The sequence below is a fragment of the Tenrec ecaudatus genome, chromosome 2, assembly GCF_050624435.1.
Source record: "Tenrec ecaudatus isolate mTenEca1 chromosome 2, mTenEca1.hap1, whole genome shotgun sequence".
Classification (NCBI taxonomy): domain Eukaryota; kingdom Metazoa; phylum Chordata; class Mammalia; order Afrosoricida; family Tenrecidae; genus Tenrec; species Tenrec ecaudatus.
The window spans coordinates 45,553,623-45,569,077 of NC_134531.1; the positions used below are offsets into that span (position 1 = coordinate 45,553,623).

Genomic DNA, 15,455 nt, shown 5'->3' on the forward strand with positions numbered 1-15,455 from the left:
TTCTCAAGGGAATGGACAAGAGAAAAGTGGGTGAATGAAGACATCAGCCAGTGTAAAACATGAAAAAATAATAATAATTTATAAATTATCAAGAGTTCATGAGGGGAGGAAGGGGGAGAGAGGAGGAAAATGAGGAGCTAATACCAAGGGATCAAGTAGAAAAAAAATGTTTTGAGAATGATGATGGCAACATATGTACAAATGTGCTTGACAAAATGGATGGATGGATGGATGGAATTGTGATAATAGTTGTAGGAGCCCCAATAAAATGGTTTTTTTAAAAAAGAAATGATTTAAGTATATTTCTACATATGTTGCCATCATCATTTCCAAAACATTTTCTACTTGAGTCCTTGGTATAAGCTCCTCTATTGATGTGTGGAATGTAATAAGAGCTGTAAGAGCCCCTAATAAAATGATTCAAAAAACCAGGAAATTAATTAATAACTTACTTAAAATTTTTCTACTCTACTGTAATTGTTATTAAAATGTGTCAACTGTGATTGTTTTTGCAACACTGAAATCCCAAACCTTGAAGGATGAAATAGTATTTTCATCCAGAGCTAAGTTTTCTGCTGGAGTACTTTGCTTGTTTTCCTATGGCTCTGTCTTTAACTCAATGTCATTAATATTTCTCTGGCTCTTCCAAGAAATAAATGGGAGGAGAAGTCCCCTCCCAATGCAGAGATCGCAATGGATGCACAAGCACTAATTGATGAAAACAGTACAGCTTCTGCACACTACCACAATTCTCCCCTTCTCAGGTGCCCCCTCCCCTCCAGAGCCTTTCATAGCTCCCGCTGATCAGAAAAGCTGCTTTCTTCAAGCACCAGGATCACTGGATTCCCATCACGTAATAGTGTAATTGTATAAGGAACTGGCATTCCTCCTGCCAAACTAGGAGTAGGACAGTAGTAGCGCAATTTAAAAAGAGAATAGAAAAAAAGAAAGCAGTGTATTTTGGCATTGTATTATTTTAAACATGATGCATTCACCTGTCAGTGATATGTTGTAAGCTTCCAAGGAAAGGTTAGAATATTTTGCCATCATTTCTTCTCTGGCAGGTAGACTTGTCAAAGGCGAATCTGCAAAGAGGGAGAACATGGAATTACATATCCATACCAAGATGTAAGGGGCTTTGGTGTCAGAGTGGGTTGTGCTTTGGGCTGCGAAACGCAATGTCTCAGTTAGAAACCATGAGCATCTCTGCAGGAGAAAGACGGGGCTTTCTCCTCCTGGAAGAGTTACATCCTCAGAAACCCACAATAGACGTTCTACCTTGTGCTGATACGGTCACTATGAGTTAGAATTGGCTTGATGGCAATGAGTTAAGTTTGTTTGTTTGACCAAGACTTAAGGGCTATCAAAAGCCAGTTTGAAACAATTAAAAAGCGTTAGGATACTGTTAATAAAATAAAATATTTTCCAAAGCTTCCACTAGCAGTCATATACTCCAAGATTTCAGAATATATCAGGAATGACCAGTCCCTATAAAAGAACATCATGCAAGGTAGATTAGAGGGTCAGTGAAAAAGAGGAGTCCCCTCAGCAAGCTGGCTTGACGCAGTTACACTGTGCATAGAGTCACTATGCATTGGAAGCAACCTGATGGCACCTAATCATAACAACTTTTATTAGAATCAAATTTTCAAGTTTTGTGTATGCTTTTTGGAATTAAAGATCCCTATAGATTTAACATCAAGTGAGTTTTTCTCAGCTGTTACACTTGGCCAGGTATTCGCAGCACAAGGTTGCACAGAGAGATTTCTATTCCCTTCTTTTATTAAGGAGGAGCCCTGGTGGTGTAGTGGGCTGTCCACTGAGCTGCTAACCACAAGGTACGTGGTTTGAAACCACCAAGTGTTCCGTGGGAGAAAGATGAGGCTGATGTCTTGGAAACCAAAAGGTGCAGTTCTATATTGTCCTACAGGGTCATTATGAGTCAGATTTCACTTGTTGACAGTGAGTTTGATTTTGGGGTTTGGTTGTGTTCTTAGAAGTACAAAAAATGTTATTAAAGTCAGGAATCCATTTTCTTACTCCACAATTCACACAGCTTTTACAAATATTGCCTAATTAGAAGAAGGAAGAGGAAGAGGAAGAAGAAGAGGAAGAAGGAGGAGGAGGAGGAGGAGGAGGAGGTCTACCTAGCCAGAATCCAACTGTCTGGTAGTCTGGGTTCCAAAGATTTAGTCAGTCCAAATCCTGCATTGGAAGTTGGAATGTGCCATTCTCATAAAAGAAATCCATAACTGAAAACATGCCTAAAGCACCATATTACTCTCCGACAGTGACTCTCCAGTAAGACATACCCTGTATTTCCCTTTGGGCTACCAGAAACACAAAACCTTCCTTCTACCCATGTCCAATATTCATTCATTCATATTCATTCATTCCTAAATTCACTGGTTCACACTCTTTCTCCCTCTAGCACACTGCACCTATACCCAACGGGCTCATGTACATGATAAAATCCCATTTTTTTCTTTTTCATTTTGAGTATAGTGCATCTAGAGGCTATTTGAAAGAGAAAACATAACAGATCAAAACGGATGATATTCACTTCTGGATTAGAAGCCAGGAGGGGACGTGGCGGCAGGAAAGGCCCGTTGTATTGGGGATTCGTCCTGTCTTTGCTGATGTAATGAAGAGGCTTGGTGACAGTGGTTACACATTGGGCTGCTAACCACAAGGTTGGCAGTTTGAAAAGCCATAGGGGCAGAAGGTTCTCAATGAATGAGATCATTGCAGTGACCCCCAGAGGGCGCTTCTGTCCGCTGAAAAAGGAAACCCTACAGTGAGCGATTGCTCCCTGTTTACAGTGAGAGACTGCTCCTTGTTTACAGTGAGAGACTGCTCCTTGTTTACAGTGAGAGACTGCTCCTTGTTTACAGTAGTACAGTCCAGTCTTTCTCCCTTGGAACTGCTGTTGGTTCGAACTGCCAACCAGGCAGATCGCAGCCCAATTTGTAACCACTACACCACCAGGGCTCCTGTAGGAAATAAGGAAGACAGTTTCCAGAACAAGGTAGTTTGAGAAAATAATTCCAGAATATGGCAGTTGTGATGACCATTTCCAATAGGCAGTTGCTAGGTTCAGGATAAAAGCGGACGTCTGTTAACCAGATACTGGCTGTGCCCAACTCCATACCCCCTTTAAATTGTGGATCAATAGGGTTCTCCTTTCCCTGAACTCTGTCCGCTGGCATTTTCAATGGTGCAAGGACAGGTATAACTTCATAATCTCTGTCTTGGGACAGGCCCGTGTGAAAGGCAATACACAAAAATGCCTTGAATGAAGCAGGGCAATCGGCCGCCAGAAGGTGACAGAACCGCAAAAGTCAGGTGCCCCTTTGTTTAGCCACGATCATTTTTAACAACAGCAAAAATTAAATAAATGAGAGTCCAAACCTTATTGTACTCAGTAAAAGGACAGCTGGCAAGAGGCTGATTCAGCTAACATTGGTATCAAAGGAAATTGGCAGGAGATGTAGGCAGATGTACTTTGAAAACTTCCCTGAAAGGATTAGGCTGAGTCACAAAAAGGAGTGACAAAAATGCTGTGCTCTCCGTTGCTTCTGGGGGATTCCAACGGCAATCCATCCAGCTCTTTGACAATGATTTCACCGCCTGAGACTTCATTTCATAAGGAAGGCTCAGGGAAGTTGCGTAAATAATGAACGATGGTGCCGGGATCATAACTCACATTCCTGGGGCTATGATAGGCCCCCTTTCTTAATCGATGCTGGAACATTTCCACCTGGCATTCTTTTACAGGTCATGCCAAAAATGCCAACCCAAAAGACTAGCAACCTTGAATGGTTGTTCTATGGATTTGAAGGTTTTCTCCCCTCCCTCTTCAGAAAAGACCAGGCATGAAGACATTACATCAAAAGGACTAGGATTTAAAAAAAGACGAGGATTCTCATCTATAACCTTTAGGTGGGTATTTTTCATACATTACCTTTTAAAATACATTTTTGGAAGTGATTTTTAATTTAGGCTATTGGCATTTGCAAATGAACAAAAATGCACTCTAATTTCCACTTAAAATGAAAGCAACATTTGTAACACGGACCACCAAAGAACAAACAAATCTGTCTTGGAAGAAGCGCAACCAAAATCCTCTTTAGAGAAAAGGACGGCAAGCCTCCGCCTCCTGCACTTTGGCTGTGGTCGGGAGAGAGCACTTTCCTGGGGGAGGGCACCCGGTTTGGGACAGGAGAGGGGCAGGAAACAGGGAAGGCCCTTCGGTGGGGGACAGACATCACAGCTGCCCCACAGGCTCAAGCACAGGCACACCTGGCGGCCCGGGCGGCCCGGCAGCGTGTCCTCAGCTGTGCATCGAGGGTCCCTGTGCGTTGGAACAAACTTGATAGCTCCTAGCAACGACAATAATATCCAGACGCCATTTAGTCACAGTAAGGAAAGTACAAAGAATGGGACATACGTGCCTTGAGTTTGAAGATTGGCTTTTACTTAAATCAGAATTGAATACAAATAGATTTCTGATTAATCATAATAAACATTCTTTCTAATCTTCAAAGTGTTCTCTTGAACTTAAAAGTTTTGGAGTTTGGCTTTGTTTTAAAGAAAAGTATAAGACAAAGGGCTTATTAAAATAAACATTCTCTCGCACACATTTTCTACTGACATACATGGAATATAAATATCCAAACGGATAGCTTAAATCAGTTCAACCAAGTCTCATTTTATCATTGTTATTCAGCATTATAAATATGCATCTCTGTTGAAGAAATTCAATCACCAATAAAAAGTTTTAAAACTCAAACTAAATGTTTCCATAATGGAACATTTATCCATAACAATGCAGTCCCATGACAAATTATAAAAGCTATTTAATAAAGCGTGATATGGGTGAAATGTAGCATCAAACAAATCACTAAGTGTCATTTGCTTATGGACAATACACTTGGAGTTCTATTTCTGGACTGTAGGAATACAATACTCCAATCCTAAGCCTGTGGCCAGAGCCCTCGGGCCACCTTGATTATGTAGCCGACGGATAGCCGAAAGGTCAGCAGTTCAAATCCATCAGACACTCCCTGAGAGAAAGAGGGCACGCTCTACTCTGGTAAAGTTAGTCTCAAAAATGCACAGGGCCACTTCTACCCTAGCCAATCGGGTCACTGTGAGTATCAACTCGATGGATGGCAGTAAGTTGAGTTTGGTTTTGGCAAACCTTTTGGCTAAATATAGTAGCAAGGACAAAAGAGAGGTTAAAATTACCTTGATTCTTCAAAGCTACATGCCAGAGAGAAAGAGCTTTTTAACAGCTGAATTCATGGTACCTGAGAGTCCTAAAAGGCAGCATGGCAGTGTAATAATGTGTCAACAACTGAGGTAGATTTTTGGAAGGCATAAGTGGCAGAAAAGAAAAGTAGTTTGTCAAGAAAATAAACTCCAGATGGGGCCTATGTATAAATCAGACCTTGTAAAGGAGGTACAGAGAATAACCCAGAGAGGGAATCTTTATAATCTTTCAATGATGTGGTAAATATTGATCAAGAAAGTCACTTATAAACTACTTAAAACACACACAGTGACAAAAGTAACAGGAACTTTTAAATAGTCTTGTAAAAATATCTTGAAAACTTATATAGGACTACAAAAAGATTTCTCTTTCCTTTAAAATAGACTGTTCGCAATATAATGGATCTTGAAGGCAATGTGAAAACACTTGGGTTATAAATGTATTCATAAATTTTGGATTTACAGGAGTTTCTTGAGGTGTTCTTATACAATGAAATCTGTCTGAACAGGATTTCTGCTCTTTATAAAACGCAGTGTGTTTTGCTTACTTTTTAAAATTGTTGGACCACCAGGCTATTCTGGGAAAGTCCTTAGATTTTGGTCAGTGGTTCTCAACTGAGGGTGACTTCCTCCTTCAGGAACACGACAATGTCTGAGGACATGTTTGGGGAGGTGAGGTGGTTCTGGCCACTAGCTAGTAAATATAGGCCAGAGACACTGAGATACGCCTTAGAAAGCACAGTCCCTCCGACCCCAACCAAGTGTTCTCTCGTCCCAAATGTCAACAATGCCAAGGTTGAGACGTCCTGATTTAGCCCGACAGATACACACTCAACTCTGATCCTTATAGCTCCAAAAATCAGTCCAGTCACCATATGATCCATACAACTCGTGGCGACATCGCGGGTGTCAGAGTAGAAGTGTGCGACAGTACAGAGTCCCCAGTGATTGTCATTGGTCCCAAGTAGATTTTTAGGCCTTGGGGTGGATTTATTTCTATTTTGATTCTTTAAAGCAATGATTTTGAATCATATTCAAATGGTGGTCTAAGGTCCTGTACCATACGAAGTGTTGCTGTTGTGTCAGTGAGTCGGTTCTGACTCACAGGGAGCCTGTGTACGACACAGCGAAACAGCGCCAAGCCCTGTGCTGTCCTCGACTTTGCTCTTGGGGCGGAACCCACTCTTGCTGCCACCATGTCAATCCACCTAGAGGCTTCTCCATTTCACTGCCCGCTACTTCACCCATCCTGATGTCCTTTTCCAAGGACGGGTCTCTCCTGACAAGATGTCCACAGTACGTGAGGTCCAGTCTCACCGCCCTGGCCTCCAGGGAGCCCTCGGGCCACATTTCTTCCAAGGCAGACCTGATGGCTCTTTAGGTGCCGCATGGGGAACTATAACTAATTATTTGCAATAAATAACAAGTGCTGTTGTTTCCTGAAAAGAATAAAAACATCTTTAAAGGTGTTTCCCATTCCTATGGAGTCCCAGATGGTGCAATCTGTTAATCCTTTCTTGCTGGCTCCAGACCACCCACAGGCACCTTGAAAGAAACACCTAGTGACCAACTCCCAGAAACACAATCCCCAGAAACAGAGCAGCACACTTGCACGCGGATGAGCACTGGGGTGGGCCTCTGTCAGAACGACCCAAGAGCACGTGCATTGTTTTTCTGTTTATTATTTCTCTTGTTAACAATGCACTGCTTCACATCAATGTTAGGCAGGGGCCGGGGAAATGTTTCATTGGGAGCAAAAAGGGCTTATCTTTATCTAACCTTGTGTGATGTGTTCCTTTCTTTGTCAGCGTGGGTCCTCAGTTGTTCATTTGGAAGGCTTGCATTTTATTGTGAAATATTGGCATCCAACGATAATAAAGTTAGCTTCAAAAAACTATGAATTAGGATGAGGACAAACGGCCTCACTACATCATTTGTTTCTGGCTCAGAGCAAGAACGTCTTTGGAAACAGTACCTAAGTACATGATTGGATGAGCAGTCTTCCACCCTCAGAGGGGTTTTCATGTCTATGCCAACTCAAGCTTCCTCAAAGAGTTGACCTAATTCTTTTTGTTTCCTTTTCAAACAATCTCAAACTAACAGAAAAGTTTCAAGTACGCCAGACCAAAGGACTCTCTCCCCCTCACAACCATTTGAGAATTGATTGCTGGCCAGAGAACCCATTATTCTCTAAGATATTCCTGCACCTCTCCTACAACCAAGGCCACACTCCCACACAATCCCAATATTGCCTTTAAAACTCAGAAGTTAGCATTTATGCCTTGCCATCTCATGCCCATAAATATGAACAAAAGTCCCTGGGATATGCTTTTCATCAAAAGGATCCATCACAAAACAGCATATTGCTGTGAGCGGCCACACTTGATCCTCTCCCTCTCCCCACAGCTGCCGTCTCCGCTGAGGCTGCGGATCGCAGGCTGGCCGTGGGGATACGCTAACATTAGATGGAGCACATATCTTTGGCAGGAGTATCTCACAGATGATGCTGTGCCCTCCTTGTATCCTATCAAAGGGCGCACAATCGCCTTCTCTCTATGGGTGGTGATCGCTTGGAGGGTTTAAGTGGTCTGTCTGCCAGGTTTCTTCACTGGAAGGCTGTTCTTTGGTCCCTTGGCACAAGTCAGAGTTTTGTGGGACATGACTTTGAAACTATATAATATTTAGTACTGAATCTTTTGCATCGTTTCTTTTCATGAATTTGTTTTAGCACAAATTCCTTCTTTATTCATAGGACTATAATCTGAGAGTGTCACTATTTCTTTTTATACTCAGCTTTTCTCAAATTTGTTCAGTGGGACCTTCAAGGGGCTGGCTGTATCCTGCTGATGTGACCTATCTCTTTGGGGGCTTTCACTGTTTCTGGCCCAAACTGCATCTGCCTCATTTTGTACTTTCCATGTCCCAGGCCAGCCTGGAAGTCAGCCATTTCACCAAGAAGTCTCGGTTCCTTTAAGCAAAGACAGGTGTTCAGAATTTAAGAGCTAGGCACTAAGTTATTCTCATGGCATGGGAAGCCACTGCTCCTTCCCAGGGGTACACCTAAAAACATACCCGCACAGGCATCCAAATGTGAAACATGGATATATATATCAAACTCAAAATCAACACCAATGAGTCTATTCTGACTCACAACAACTCCATAGGGCAGGGGAGAACTGTGTCTGAATGTAAATGGGTATAATAAGCTACATATGGATGAGGGTAACCCAAGAGATATGATCACAAAATCATAGAAACTTTTCTTAAACAATATCATAATGTAAAGCTACTGTTTCTTCACCAATTCTCCCTCTAGGATCATAGAGGCACAAACTTATTTGGTCTACTGACCCTTTTATAGGAAAGAAAGAAAGAAAGAAAAGGAAAAATCACTCAGTGCCCACCCCCCATTAAAAACATTTGGTTTATAGCCCATAATCCAAGATGAAGTATAGGTATCTGCTTTTACAGTGCCACTCGGGGGAGCTGGTGTTGCCCACTTTGGGAGACACTGGAAGTTTCTGAATGTGTTCTTCCCACCTTTCTAACCCTTCCCAAAGAATCCTGCACCTTTAATTCACACCACCTCAGAGAGGCAGCTTTGGCATCTTTGAAGCATCCTTTAAACATTCCTTTAAAACGTTCTTTGGCAGAGGATAGTGTAAGATATGAAAATAATAATAATTTATAATTTATCAAGGGATCAAGGGGGTGGGAACAATGAGGGGCTCATACCAAGGGCTCAAGTAGAAAATGTTTTGAAAATGATGATGGCAATATATGTACAAATGTGCTTGATATTATTGATGTATGAATTGTTATAAAAGCCCCCAATAAAATGATTTATAAAATAATATTAATAAATGTTCTTTGAGTTTGAAGATCAAAAAGACATTTAAAGGGACAAGATAAAATCAGGGCTGTAGGATAGATGGGGTTAGGTCTCCCAAGGAAATTCTCATAAGACAGCCATAGCAATTCTCAAAATACATGTTTTGTTATGATGGACAAAAAGTCCGTGCCACATTTTTTGGTTCTTTCCTCTCCTGTATAATTTTCCAGGAGCCTTAGTGGCATAGTGGAGGCCTGTTCGTGTAGAAGTTAGGCCTTGGGCTGCTAAAAACAGGTCAGCAGTTCAAAACCATTAACCGCTTTACCGGAGAAACACAAAATTTTTCTACTCCTGTAAAGAGCAGTTGGCAGCTCCCATAACTCCCATAAAAAAGTTACCATATCATAACCCCACCAGGGCAGTTCTATGCTGTCCTATAGGACAAATCAGCTGGATGGCAGTGAGTTAAGGTCAGCAGTTCAAGGCCATCAGCTGCCCTGCAGGAGCCAGCTGAAGGCTCTCCTCTCTGGGAAAGATGTACAGCCTCAGAAACCATAGGTTGGGTCACTGTGAGTCAAAATCGATTCAATGGCTGTGGGTTTAGTTTGGGGCCGTTTTCAATTTTCTTTAAATTTCCTAAGAATAACCCCCCATAATGGAAAAAATCTGTCCAGATGAACCATTTGGAATCAGAAACAGAGAGTTGCTACAGCCTTCTGAGCTGACTTTGATGCCCTGATTCCCTGCTACATCCATCTACAAAACAGTTGTTTTATATAGGGCAACATCAGTGTAAACTTGTTGCAAAGCTTCAATGCTTTGTGAAAATGTCTACTTGAGTTTCGTAGTAATATTATATTAGCTCTTACCTCAAAGTTGTTTGGTTGGTTTTTTTTTTTCCCTCTGTGGTGCAGTAAGTATCCTTTCTTTCTTTTTCTTTTGAAGGTATCCATGGTTCAGAGAGATATGGTTAAACATGTTTGCTTAGAAAAACACACATGAACTGCAACCCCAATCGCAATGCTTTTTAACGTAGCCTCATACTACATGTAACTATATAGACACATTCACACTTCGTTTAGCTGGAATCTAGATAACTCAGATTCTAGAGTATTTATCTACAGTCATGATACAACCAATTATAATCCAACATCACAAGGTTTGCAATGAGAACCCTCCTCTTCATTGCTTTCACAGCAAAACCCCTGGGTGCTAGGATCCTTACTTCCCACCCAACTTACTGCCACAGGATCAATTCCGACCTATAGCAACCCTGCCCTGGGTTTCCTAGGCTGTCGATCTTGACAGGGGAAGACAGCCTCCTCTTTGTCCTGTGGAGTGGTTGGTGGGCTTAAAGCACCAACATTTCAGTTAGCAGTCTAATCTTTCATGACAGTGACCCATGGGCTCCTTTTATTCTTACAGGATGATTTGTTTCGTGGGTGCTCCTGTAAGTGACTAACCTCCCATTGTCACTACCAAGCCTGCCCTCCCAGAGATGGATCCTTGCCCCTGCCAGGCTCCTACTGCCTGTGCTGGTTTGCCCTCCCCAGGCTGACTGCCATCCAGCATGGCGCCAGGCGTCCACTTCAGAGAAGACCTGTCCTAGTGCTCAGCCGAGACCCTGCATAAGGTGCTGGTCTGCAGGAGTACCCATTTCACCACGTTTCAGGTCAAGACTATCAAGTGAAAAGTCCCACCCCACTCCCCACCTCCTGTCTCCCACTTACAGGATTAAATGATTCAGCAAAGAAGGCAAGGAGACATTGAAGAGTCGGCTGAATGAATTTTTAACCAAACTTTATATCATGAAATGATGATCACATTCGGGTAAAACTTGGATGCCTCAGCTCTAACCCTACGAAAAGTGTGCTTAATCTATTCCTTTAAGCAATTTAAATGTCTATTTGTGGATTTTTTTACAACAGGCAAACTGCTGGTGTTTTCTTCTTAGGCCTACACTAATGCAATACCAGGCTTACATCGATGTTTGTCAATGTGTTTCAACAAGTATCTACTACTGAGCTGTCTGGGGTAGGGGTTCCCTGGCGGAGGGAGTTGATCACGGAAGCACATGAGGGGACTTCCAAAACAGTGTGGGAAAATGTAATTAAAATGTAATGGAATTTTTTCCAGACACTTTCTGAAACCCCTTCCTCTAAGCCCTGTCAACCAGAAAGTAAAACATTCACTTCAAGTGACTCAGTGCAAGCATCACCCAAAAGATAAGGCTGACCGATTATTCTTCCAATCTGCTTCAGGCCATGGCGATAAAGGGGTGTTTAATGATTGCCATGTATGCCACACTTCTCCATGACAAAGGTATTTTGCAGTTTTCATTTAACCAAAACAGCCTGAAAGGTTCGAGAAGAGTTTCTGAGCTGATCTTGATTCCAAGACTCCATTCCTTTCAGCTCAAATCAAATACTCAGCGTCACGCTGTGCTCTCTGCCCACGTTTCTAAAACTTCCAAAGATATGTATACTCAGAGACAGAGCTGGGTATTGCATGAAAGCTCTGAAGTCGGATTGGCCAATGTTAAATGTCCTGCTCGACTGCTTAATTATGTATACTTGGGCAATTATTCAAGCTTTTTTGGAGGGGTCAAGGGTGCCCTGGTGGAGCCATAGTTTAAGGGCTTGGCTGCTAGCAGAGGAACCCAGCGCTTGGCTCTCTGGGAGATAAGACCTGGAGAAGGGTCCTAAAAAGATTATAGCCACAAAAAAAAAAAAACCCATAGGGGAGAGTCTCTCCTGTCCCGTGCAGTCACTGGGTCAGAATCCACTTCATGGCCCACACCAACAACATGGTGGATGAACGCAGAGCAGCCAGGGAGAACCAGAGCAGGGCAAATGCCCATGGCAATTCTCTCTAAGCAGCAGGAAGAGAGGGGAGATCTGATGCGAGGAATGGGGAGCCTGGTAAAAATGGAAGCAACCCAAAATGTTTTGTCTGAATGATGAACTAGGCCTTTTAAAGGGCTTGATTTAAAAACCATAATATTCTTATGTTTGGACATGCATCCCTTCCGTACGATCACTCACTCACTGCCATCGAGGCAATTCTACGACAGGGCAGAACTGCGCCTGAGGGCTTCCAAGATCATTCTTCACAGGAATAAGAACCCACGTGCTATTGGGTTACGAGAATACGGTCCTATGAACTTTGAACAGGTTGTACTCAACGATGTCCTCATTTTAGTGACTGGTGGCCAATATTCGTCGGCTTGATAAGTGTGCTCCTCGATGATGTTAATCGGCTGTTAAGCCTGAAATGTGTGACGGAAAATCTTTCACAAGAAAGGAATACTTGCAACATGAAAATTCTCTGACCTGCTTAATAAAACAAACCAAAGAAACCAAACCCACTGCCATCAAGTCGATGCTGCCGCAACCCTACAGAACAGGATGGAACTGCCCCTGGGGGCTTCTGAGGCTGAAAGTGGCTTTAGGAGGGGAAAACTCAGTCTTTCTCCCATGAAGCAGCTCGTGGTTTCCGCCTGTGGCCTTGTCCAACACATACACACCATACCATCGCCTAAGAAGCAGGTCAAGGCAAAACGACAAAATTTGGTGCCATTTGATCTGTTAAAGTGTCTTAAACAACCTCTACAAACAGTGTGTTTCATAATGTAAGAAAGCACACACACACATTATCCTGAGTCCTGTAGGTTTTGCTTATTTGGTTATTTTGTTGTTGTTGTTGTTGCTATGATCTTGTTTCAACTCGGCTCTTTAAAAAAAAAACTACATCTTCAAAACCAAGCCACCTGCCAGGAAGGAAAAAGAAGCTGCCATCTGAGCTTTATTAATAATTCAAGGGAAGTGAACTGGCCTCCAGGCGAGTGGCTTTCAGAAATCATGCCACATCAGTAGATCGGCAGTCCCCGCCTTGCTCACAGTCCCACCCACTCACCTACTTACCAATCCTTAATCGAAAGAACCCCCAGTACTGTCCCCACTCCCATCATTGCCCTCTTGCAGGTCGTCCTTTCCTCCAGATTTGCCCACCTGCAGTGGCGCCCAGCTGGCCCCATCCTTCGGCTTAGGTAACTCAGGTTTATCCAATAGGAGGAGGCCAGGGCCGCTGCTCCGCACCTGCCTTCACCCACAGGCCGGCACCCCTCCCCACGCGCCTCCCAGTGAGAGCGACGCCCTGCGCCCCTGAGCCCCATCCCTCCACTTCCCACCCCCACCCCCGGCGGCCCTTGTACCCATCACACCTGGCGAGGACGAGGTGCTGTCTGCCCAGCTCCGCCGCGCCGCTGCCAGGAGGCATAGGACGAAAACAAGCCGGGGCGGCGGTACCCGGAGCCCCGGGGGACTGGGGAGGGCGCACATGGTGCCGGCGGGTCCTTGGGGGTCCTCCGAGAAAGCGGGAGCCTGGGCTGGTGGCCGTCAGAACCGAGTCCCGCGCACACTGGCTCGTGGCCCGCCAACTGCAGCCGGCGTAGGTGCGGGGGGGGGCAGGACCCCAGAGGCGGGGCCCGGCCGCCTCCGGAGACCAGCGCTCCTCCCTGGAGCCCGCGACGCGCCGGCCAATCGCTGCGGCCGCGTCTGCAGGGCCCCGCCCGAGACCCCCAGGAACGGGGTCTCAGCCCTCCCGGCCAGGCCCAGCTGGAAGCGGCTCTGCAGATACAGGAGGTGGTGGCTAGCCCGCCCCTTGGGGCATGGAGAGACACTGCTACCATCCCGTGTTTATCTTTGGGGCGCTCTCCGCTCTGCAGGGACCTGCGCAGGGCCAGCTCTGGTACTTTGATGACACTTTCCTGCTCTCTCCCCACCTCCTTGGGCAACTGTATGAAGCAGGTTTATTTTTGCACGGTGGTAAGGCGCTGCCCACCTGCCCTGCCACTTGGATATCTCTTCTTGGTTGTGTATAGCCATCTAATGCAGGCTCCCCTCCAGTCTCTGAAGACTTAACCGGTTCGCTCCGGAATAAAGGTTCAGAATCCCAAGGCCCCGAGGGTGTGTAATTTTATTTTCCTTGTCCTTGGTTGACTTGCCGTGACATGCGTTTTTAAGGAATCACCTACGTATGACTCAAGAAAGGAGACCCACTGACAGGAGTTGCTGTAACCCCTCGCCAAACTCAGCCCTGTACATAAATAAGATCGCTCTCCTGAGCTAGCAAGAAGGAGACTTGAAGTGCTCAGTGCACCGGCCAAAGAAAGCAACTGGAAACTAGCGCTTTATCTGGGAAGGGACAAGGAATCCACATTTTAACGTAAAGCAATAGTAAGATTGGATGATTCTTCAGGATGCTATAACTCACTAAACCAGTTTTTAAACAGTAAGATCCAAACCCGGAGGAGGGAACAGTACCAGTGTCTAAATTCTAGACATCTGTTTTGCTGGGTCCCTAAATGGATTGAGTCGCTTGTGAGTTTCCACTGTCCGTACGCGCGGAATGTGAGTCGTCCAAATATCACACAACGACAACAAACCCCTCACTGCCATCGAGTCAATTCTGACTCGTGGTGATCCTTTAGGCTTAGGACAAAGTAAAACAGCTTCTCTGGGTTTCTGAGACCGCAACTTTTCACTAGAATAGAAATCCTCATATGTCTCTTGCAGAGGGCCCGGTGGTTTTAAACTGCTAACCTCGGCGTTAGCAGCCCAATGCAATATCGGACAAATAGCACTGTAAAGCAATTCTTAGCGGTTGTACTAATACTGGAATGTAATAACTTGTCATCGAACCTCCCTTTGAATCCACTTTCAACCAATTCTAAAATTTTAATATCTTACTTTTTCTTCGATTGTGATCTTTGTTTTATATGATCATTGTTTGTTTGGGTGTTTGTTTTTTTCTGTAAAGGGAAGCCAGGTTGGGTGTATTTATGGAGCCAGTAACTGAAATAATCATTACCTGGGGCAGGGAAGGGGGCGTGGGGGAATGGGGAGTCAACACCAATGAGTACCAGGAGAAAGAAAATGTTCTTTGCACAACCTCTCTTAATATGAGCGAACTTTAGAATTGTTTGATATGTTAATTATAGCTCAAGAAAACTAATTACAAAAATTTTAATGTGTTTTGTGAGTTTTCCCCCCTGCGCCCCTCCCCCCACCCCACCCCATCCCACACACACCATCTTTAGATCAGAAATTTGGGTTTGTTGCTCATACTTTGAAAATATTTCAGTGTCATTAAAAGCAAGGGGAAAGAAAATTATAGGAGTAGGTTTTGAAAATCTAAATACTGACTAAACAGGAACTCTGACTTCACCCAGGAGTGCTTTCTGTTTCACTGGTATGTATTATCAAGATCTTACCCTTTGTTCAATTTAATGTTATGAAACATACTTCAGAAAAATATGTCAACCTTTAAAATTGACATTCAGAGCATA

General features: G+C 44.0%; 1 protein-coding gene across 1 annotated transcript in view; it reads right to left on the bottom strand.

The window, feature by feature from the left end:
* The window catches only part of EMB (embigin), a 59,461-nt gene extending 45,929 nt beyond the window's left edge, over positions 1 to 13,532 (bottom strand). The window contains exons 1-2 of the mRNA XM_075541017.1: positions 13,329 to 13,532; positions 996 to 1,085 (exon numbers count right to left, since the gene is read on the bottom strand). Coding sequence (XP_075397132.1) covers positions 996 to 1,085; positions 13,329 to 13,446 — 208 coding nt within the window. The 5' untranslated portion in view covers positions 13,447 to 13,532. The remainder of the gene's footprint in view (positions 1 to 995; positions 1,086 to 13,328) is intronic.
* Between the last annotated feature and the right edge of the window lie 1,923 nt (positions 13,533 to 15,455).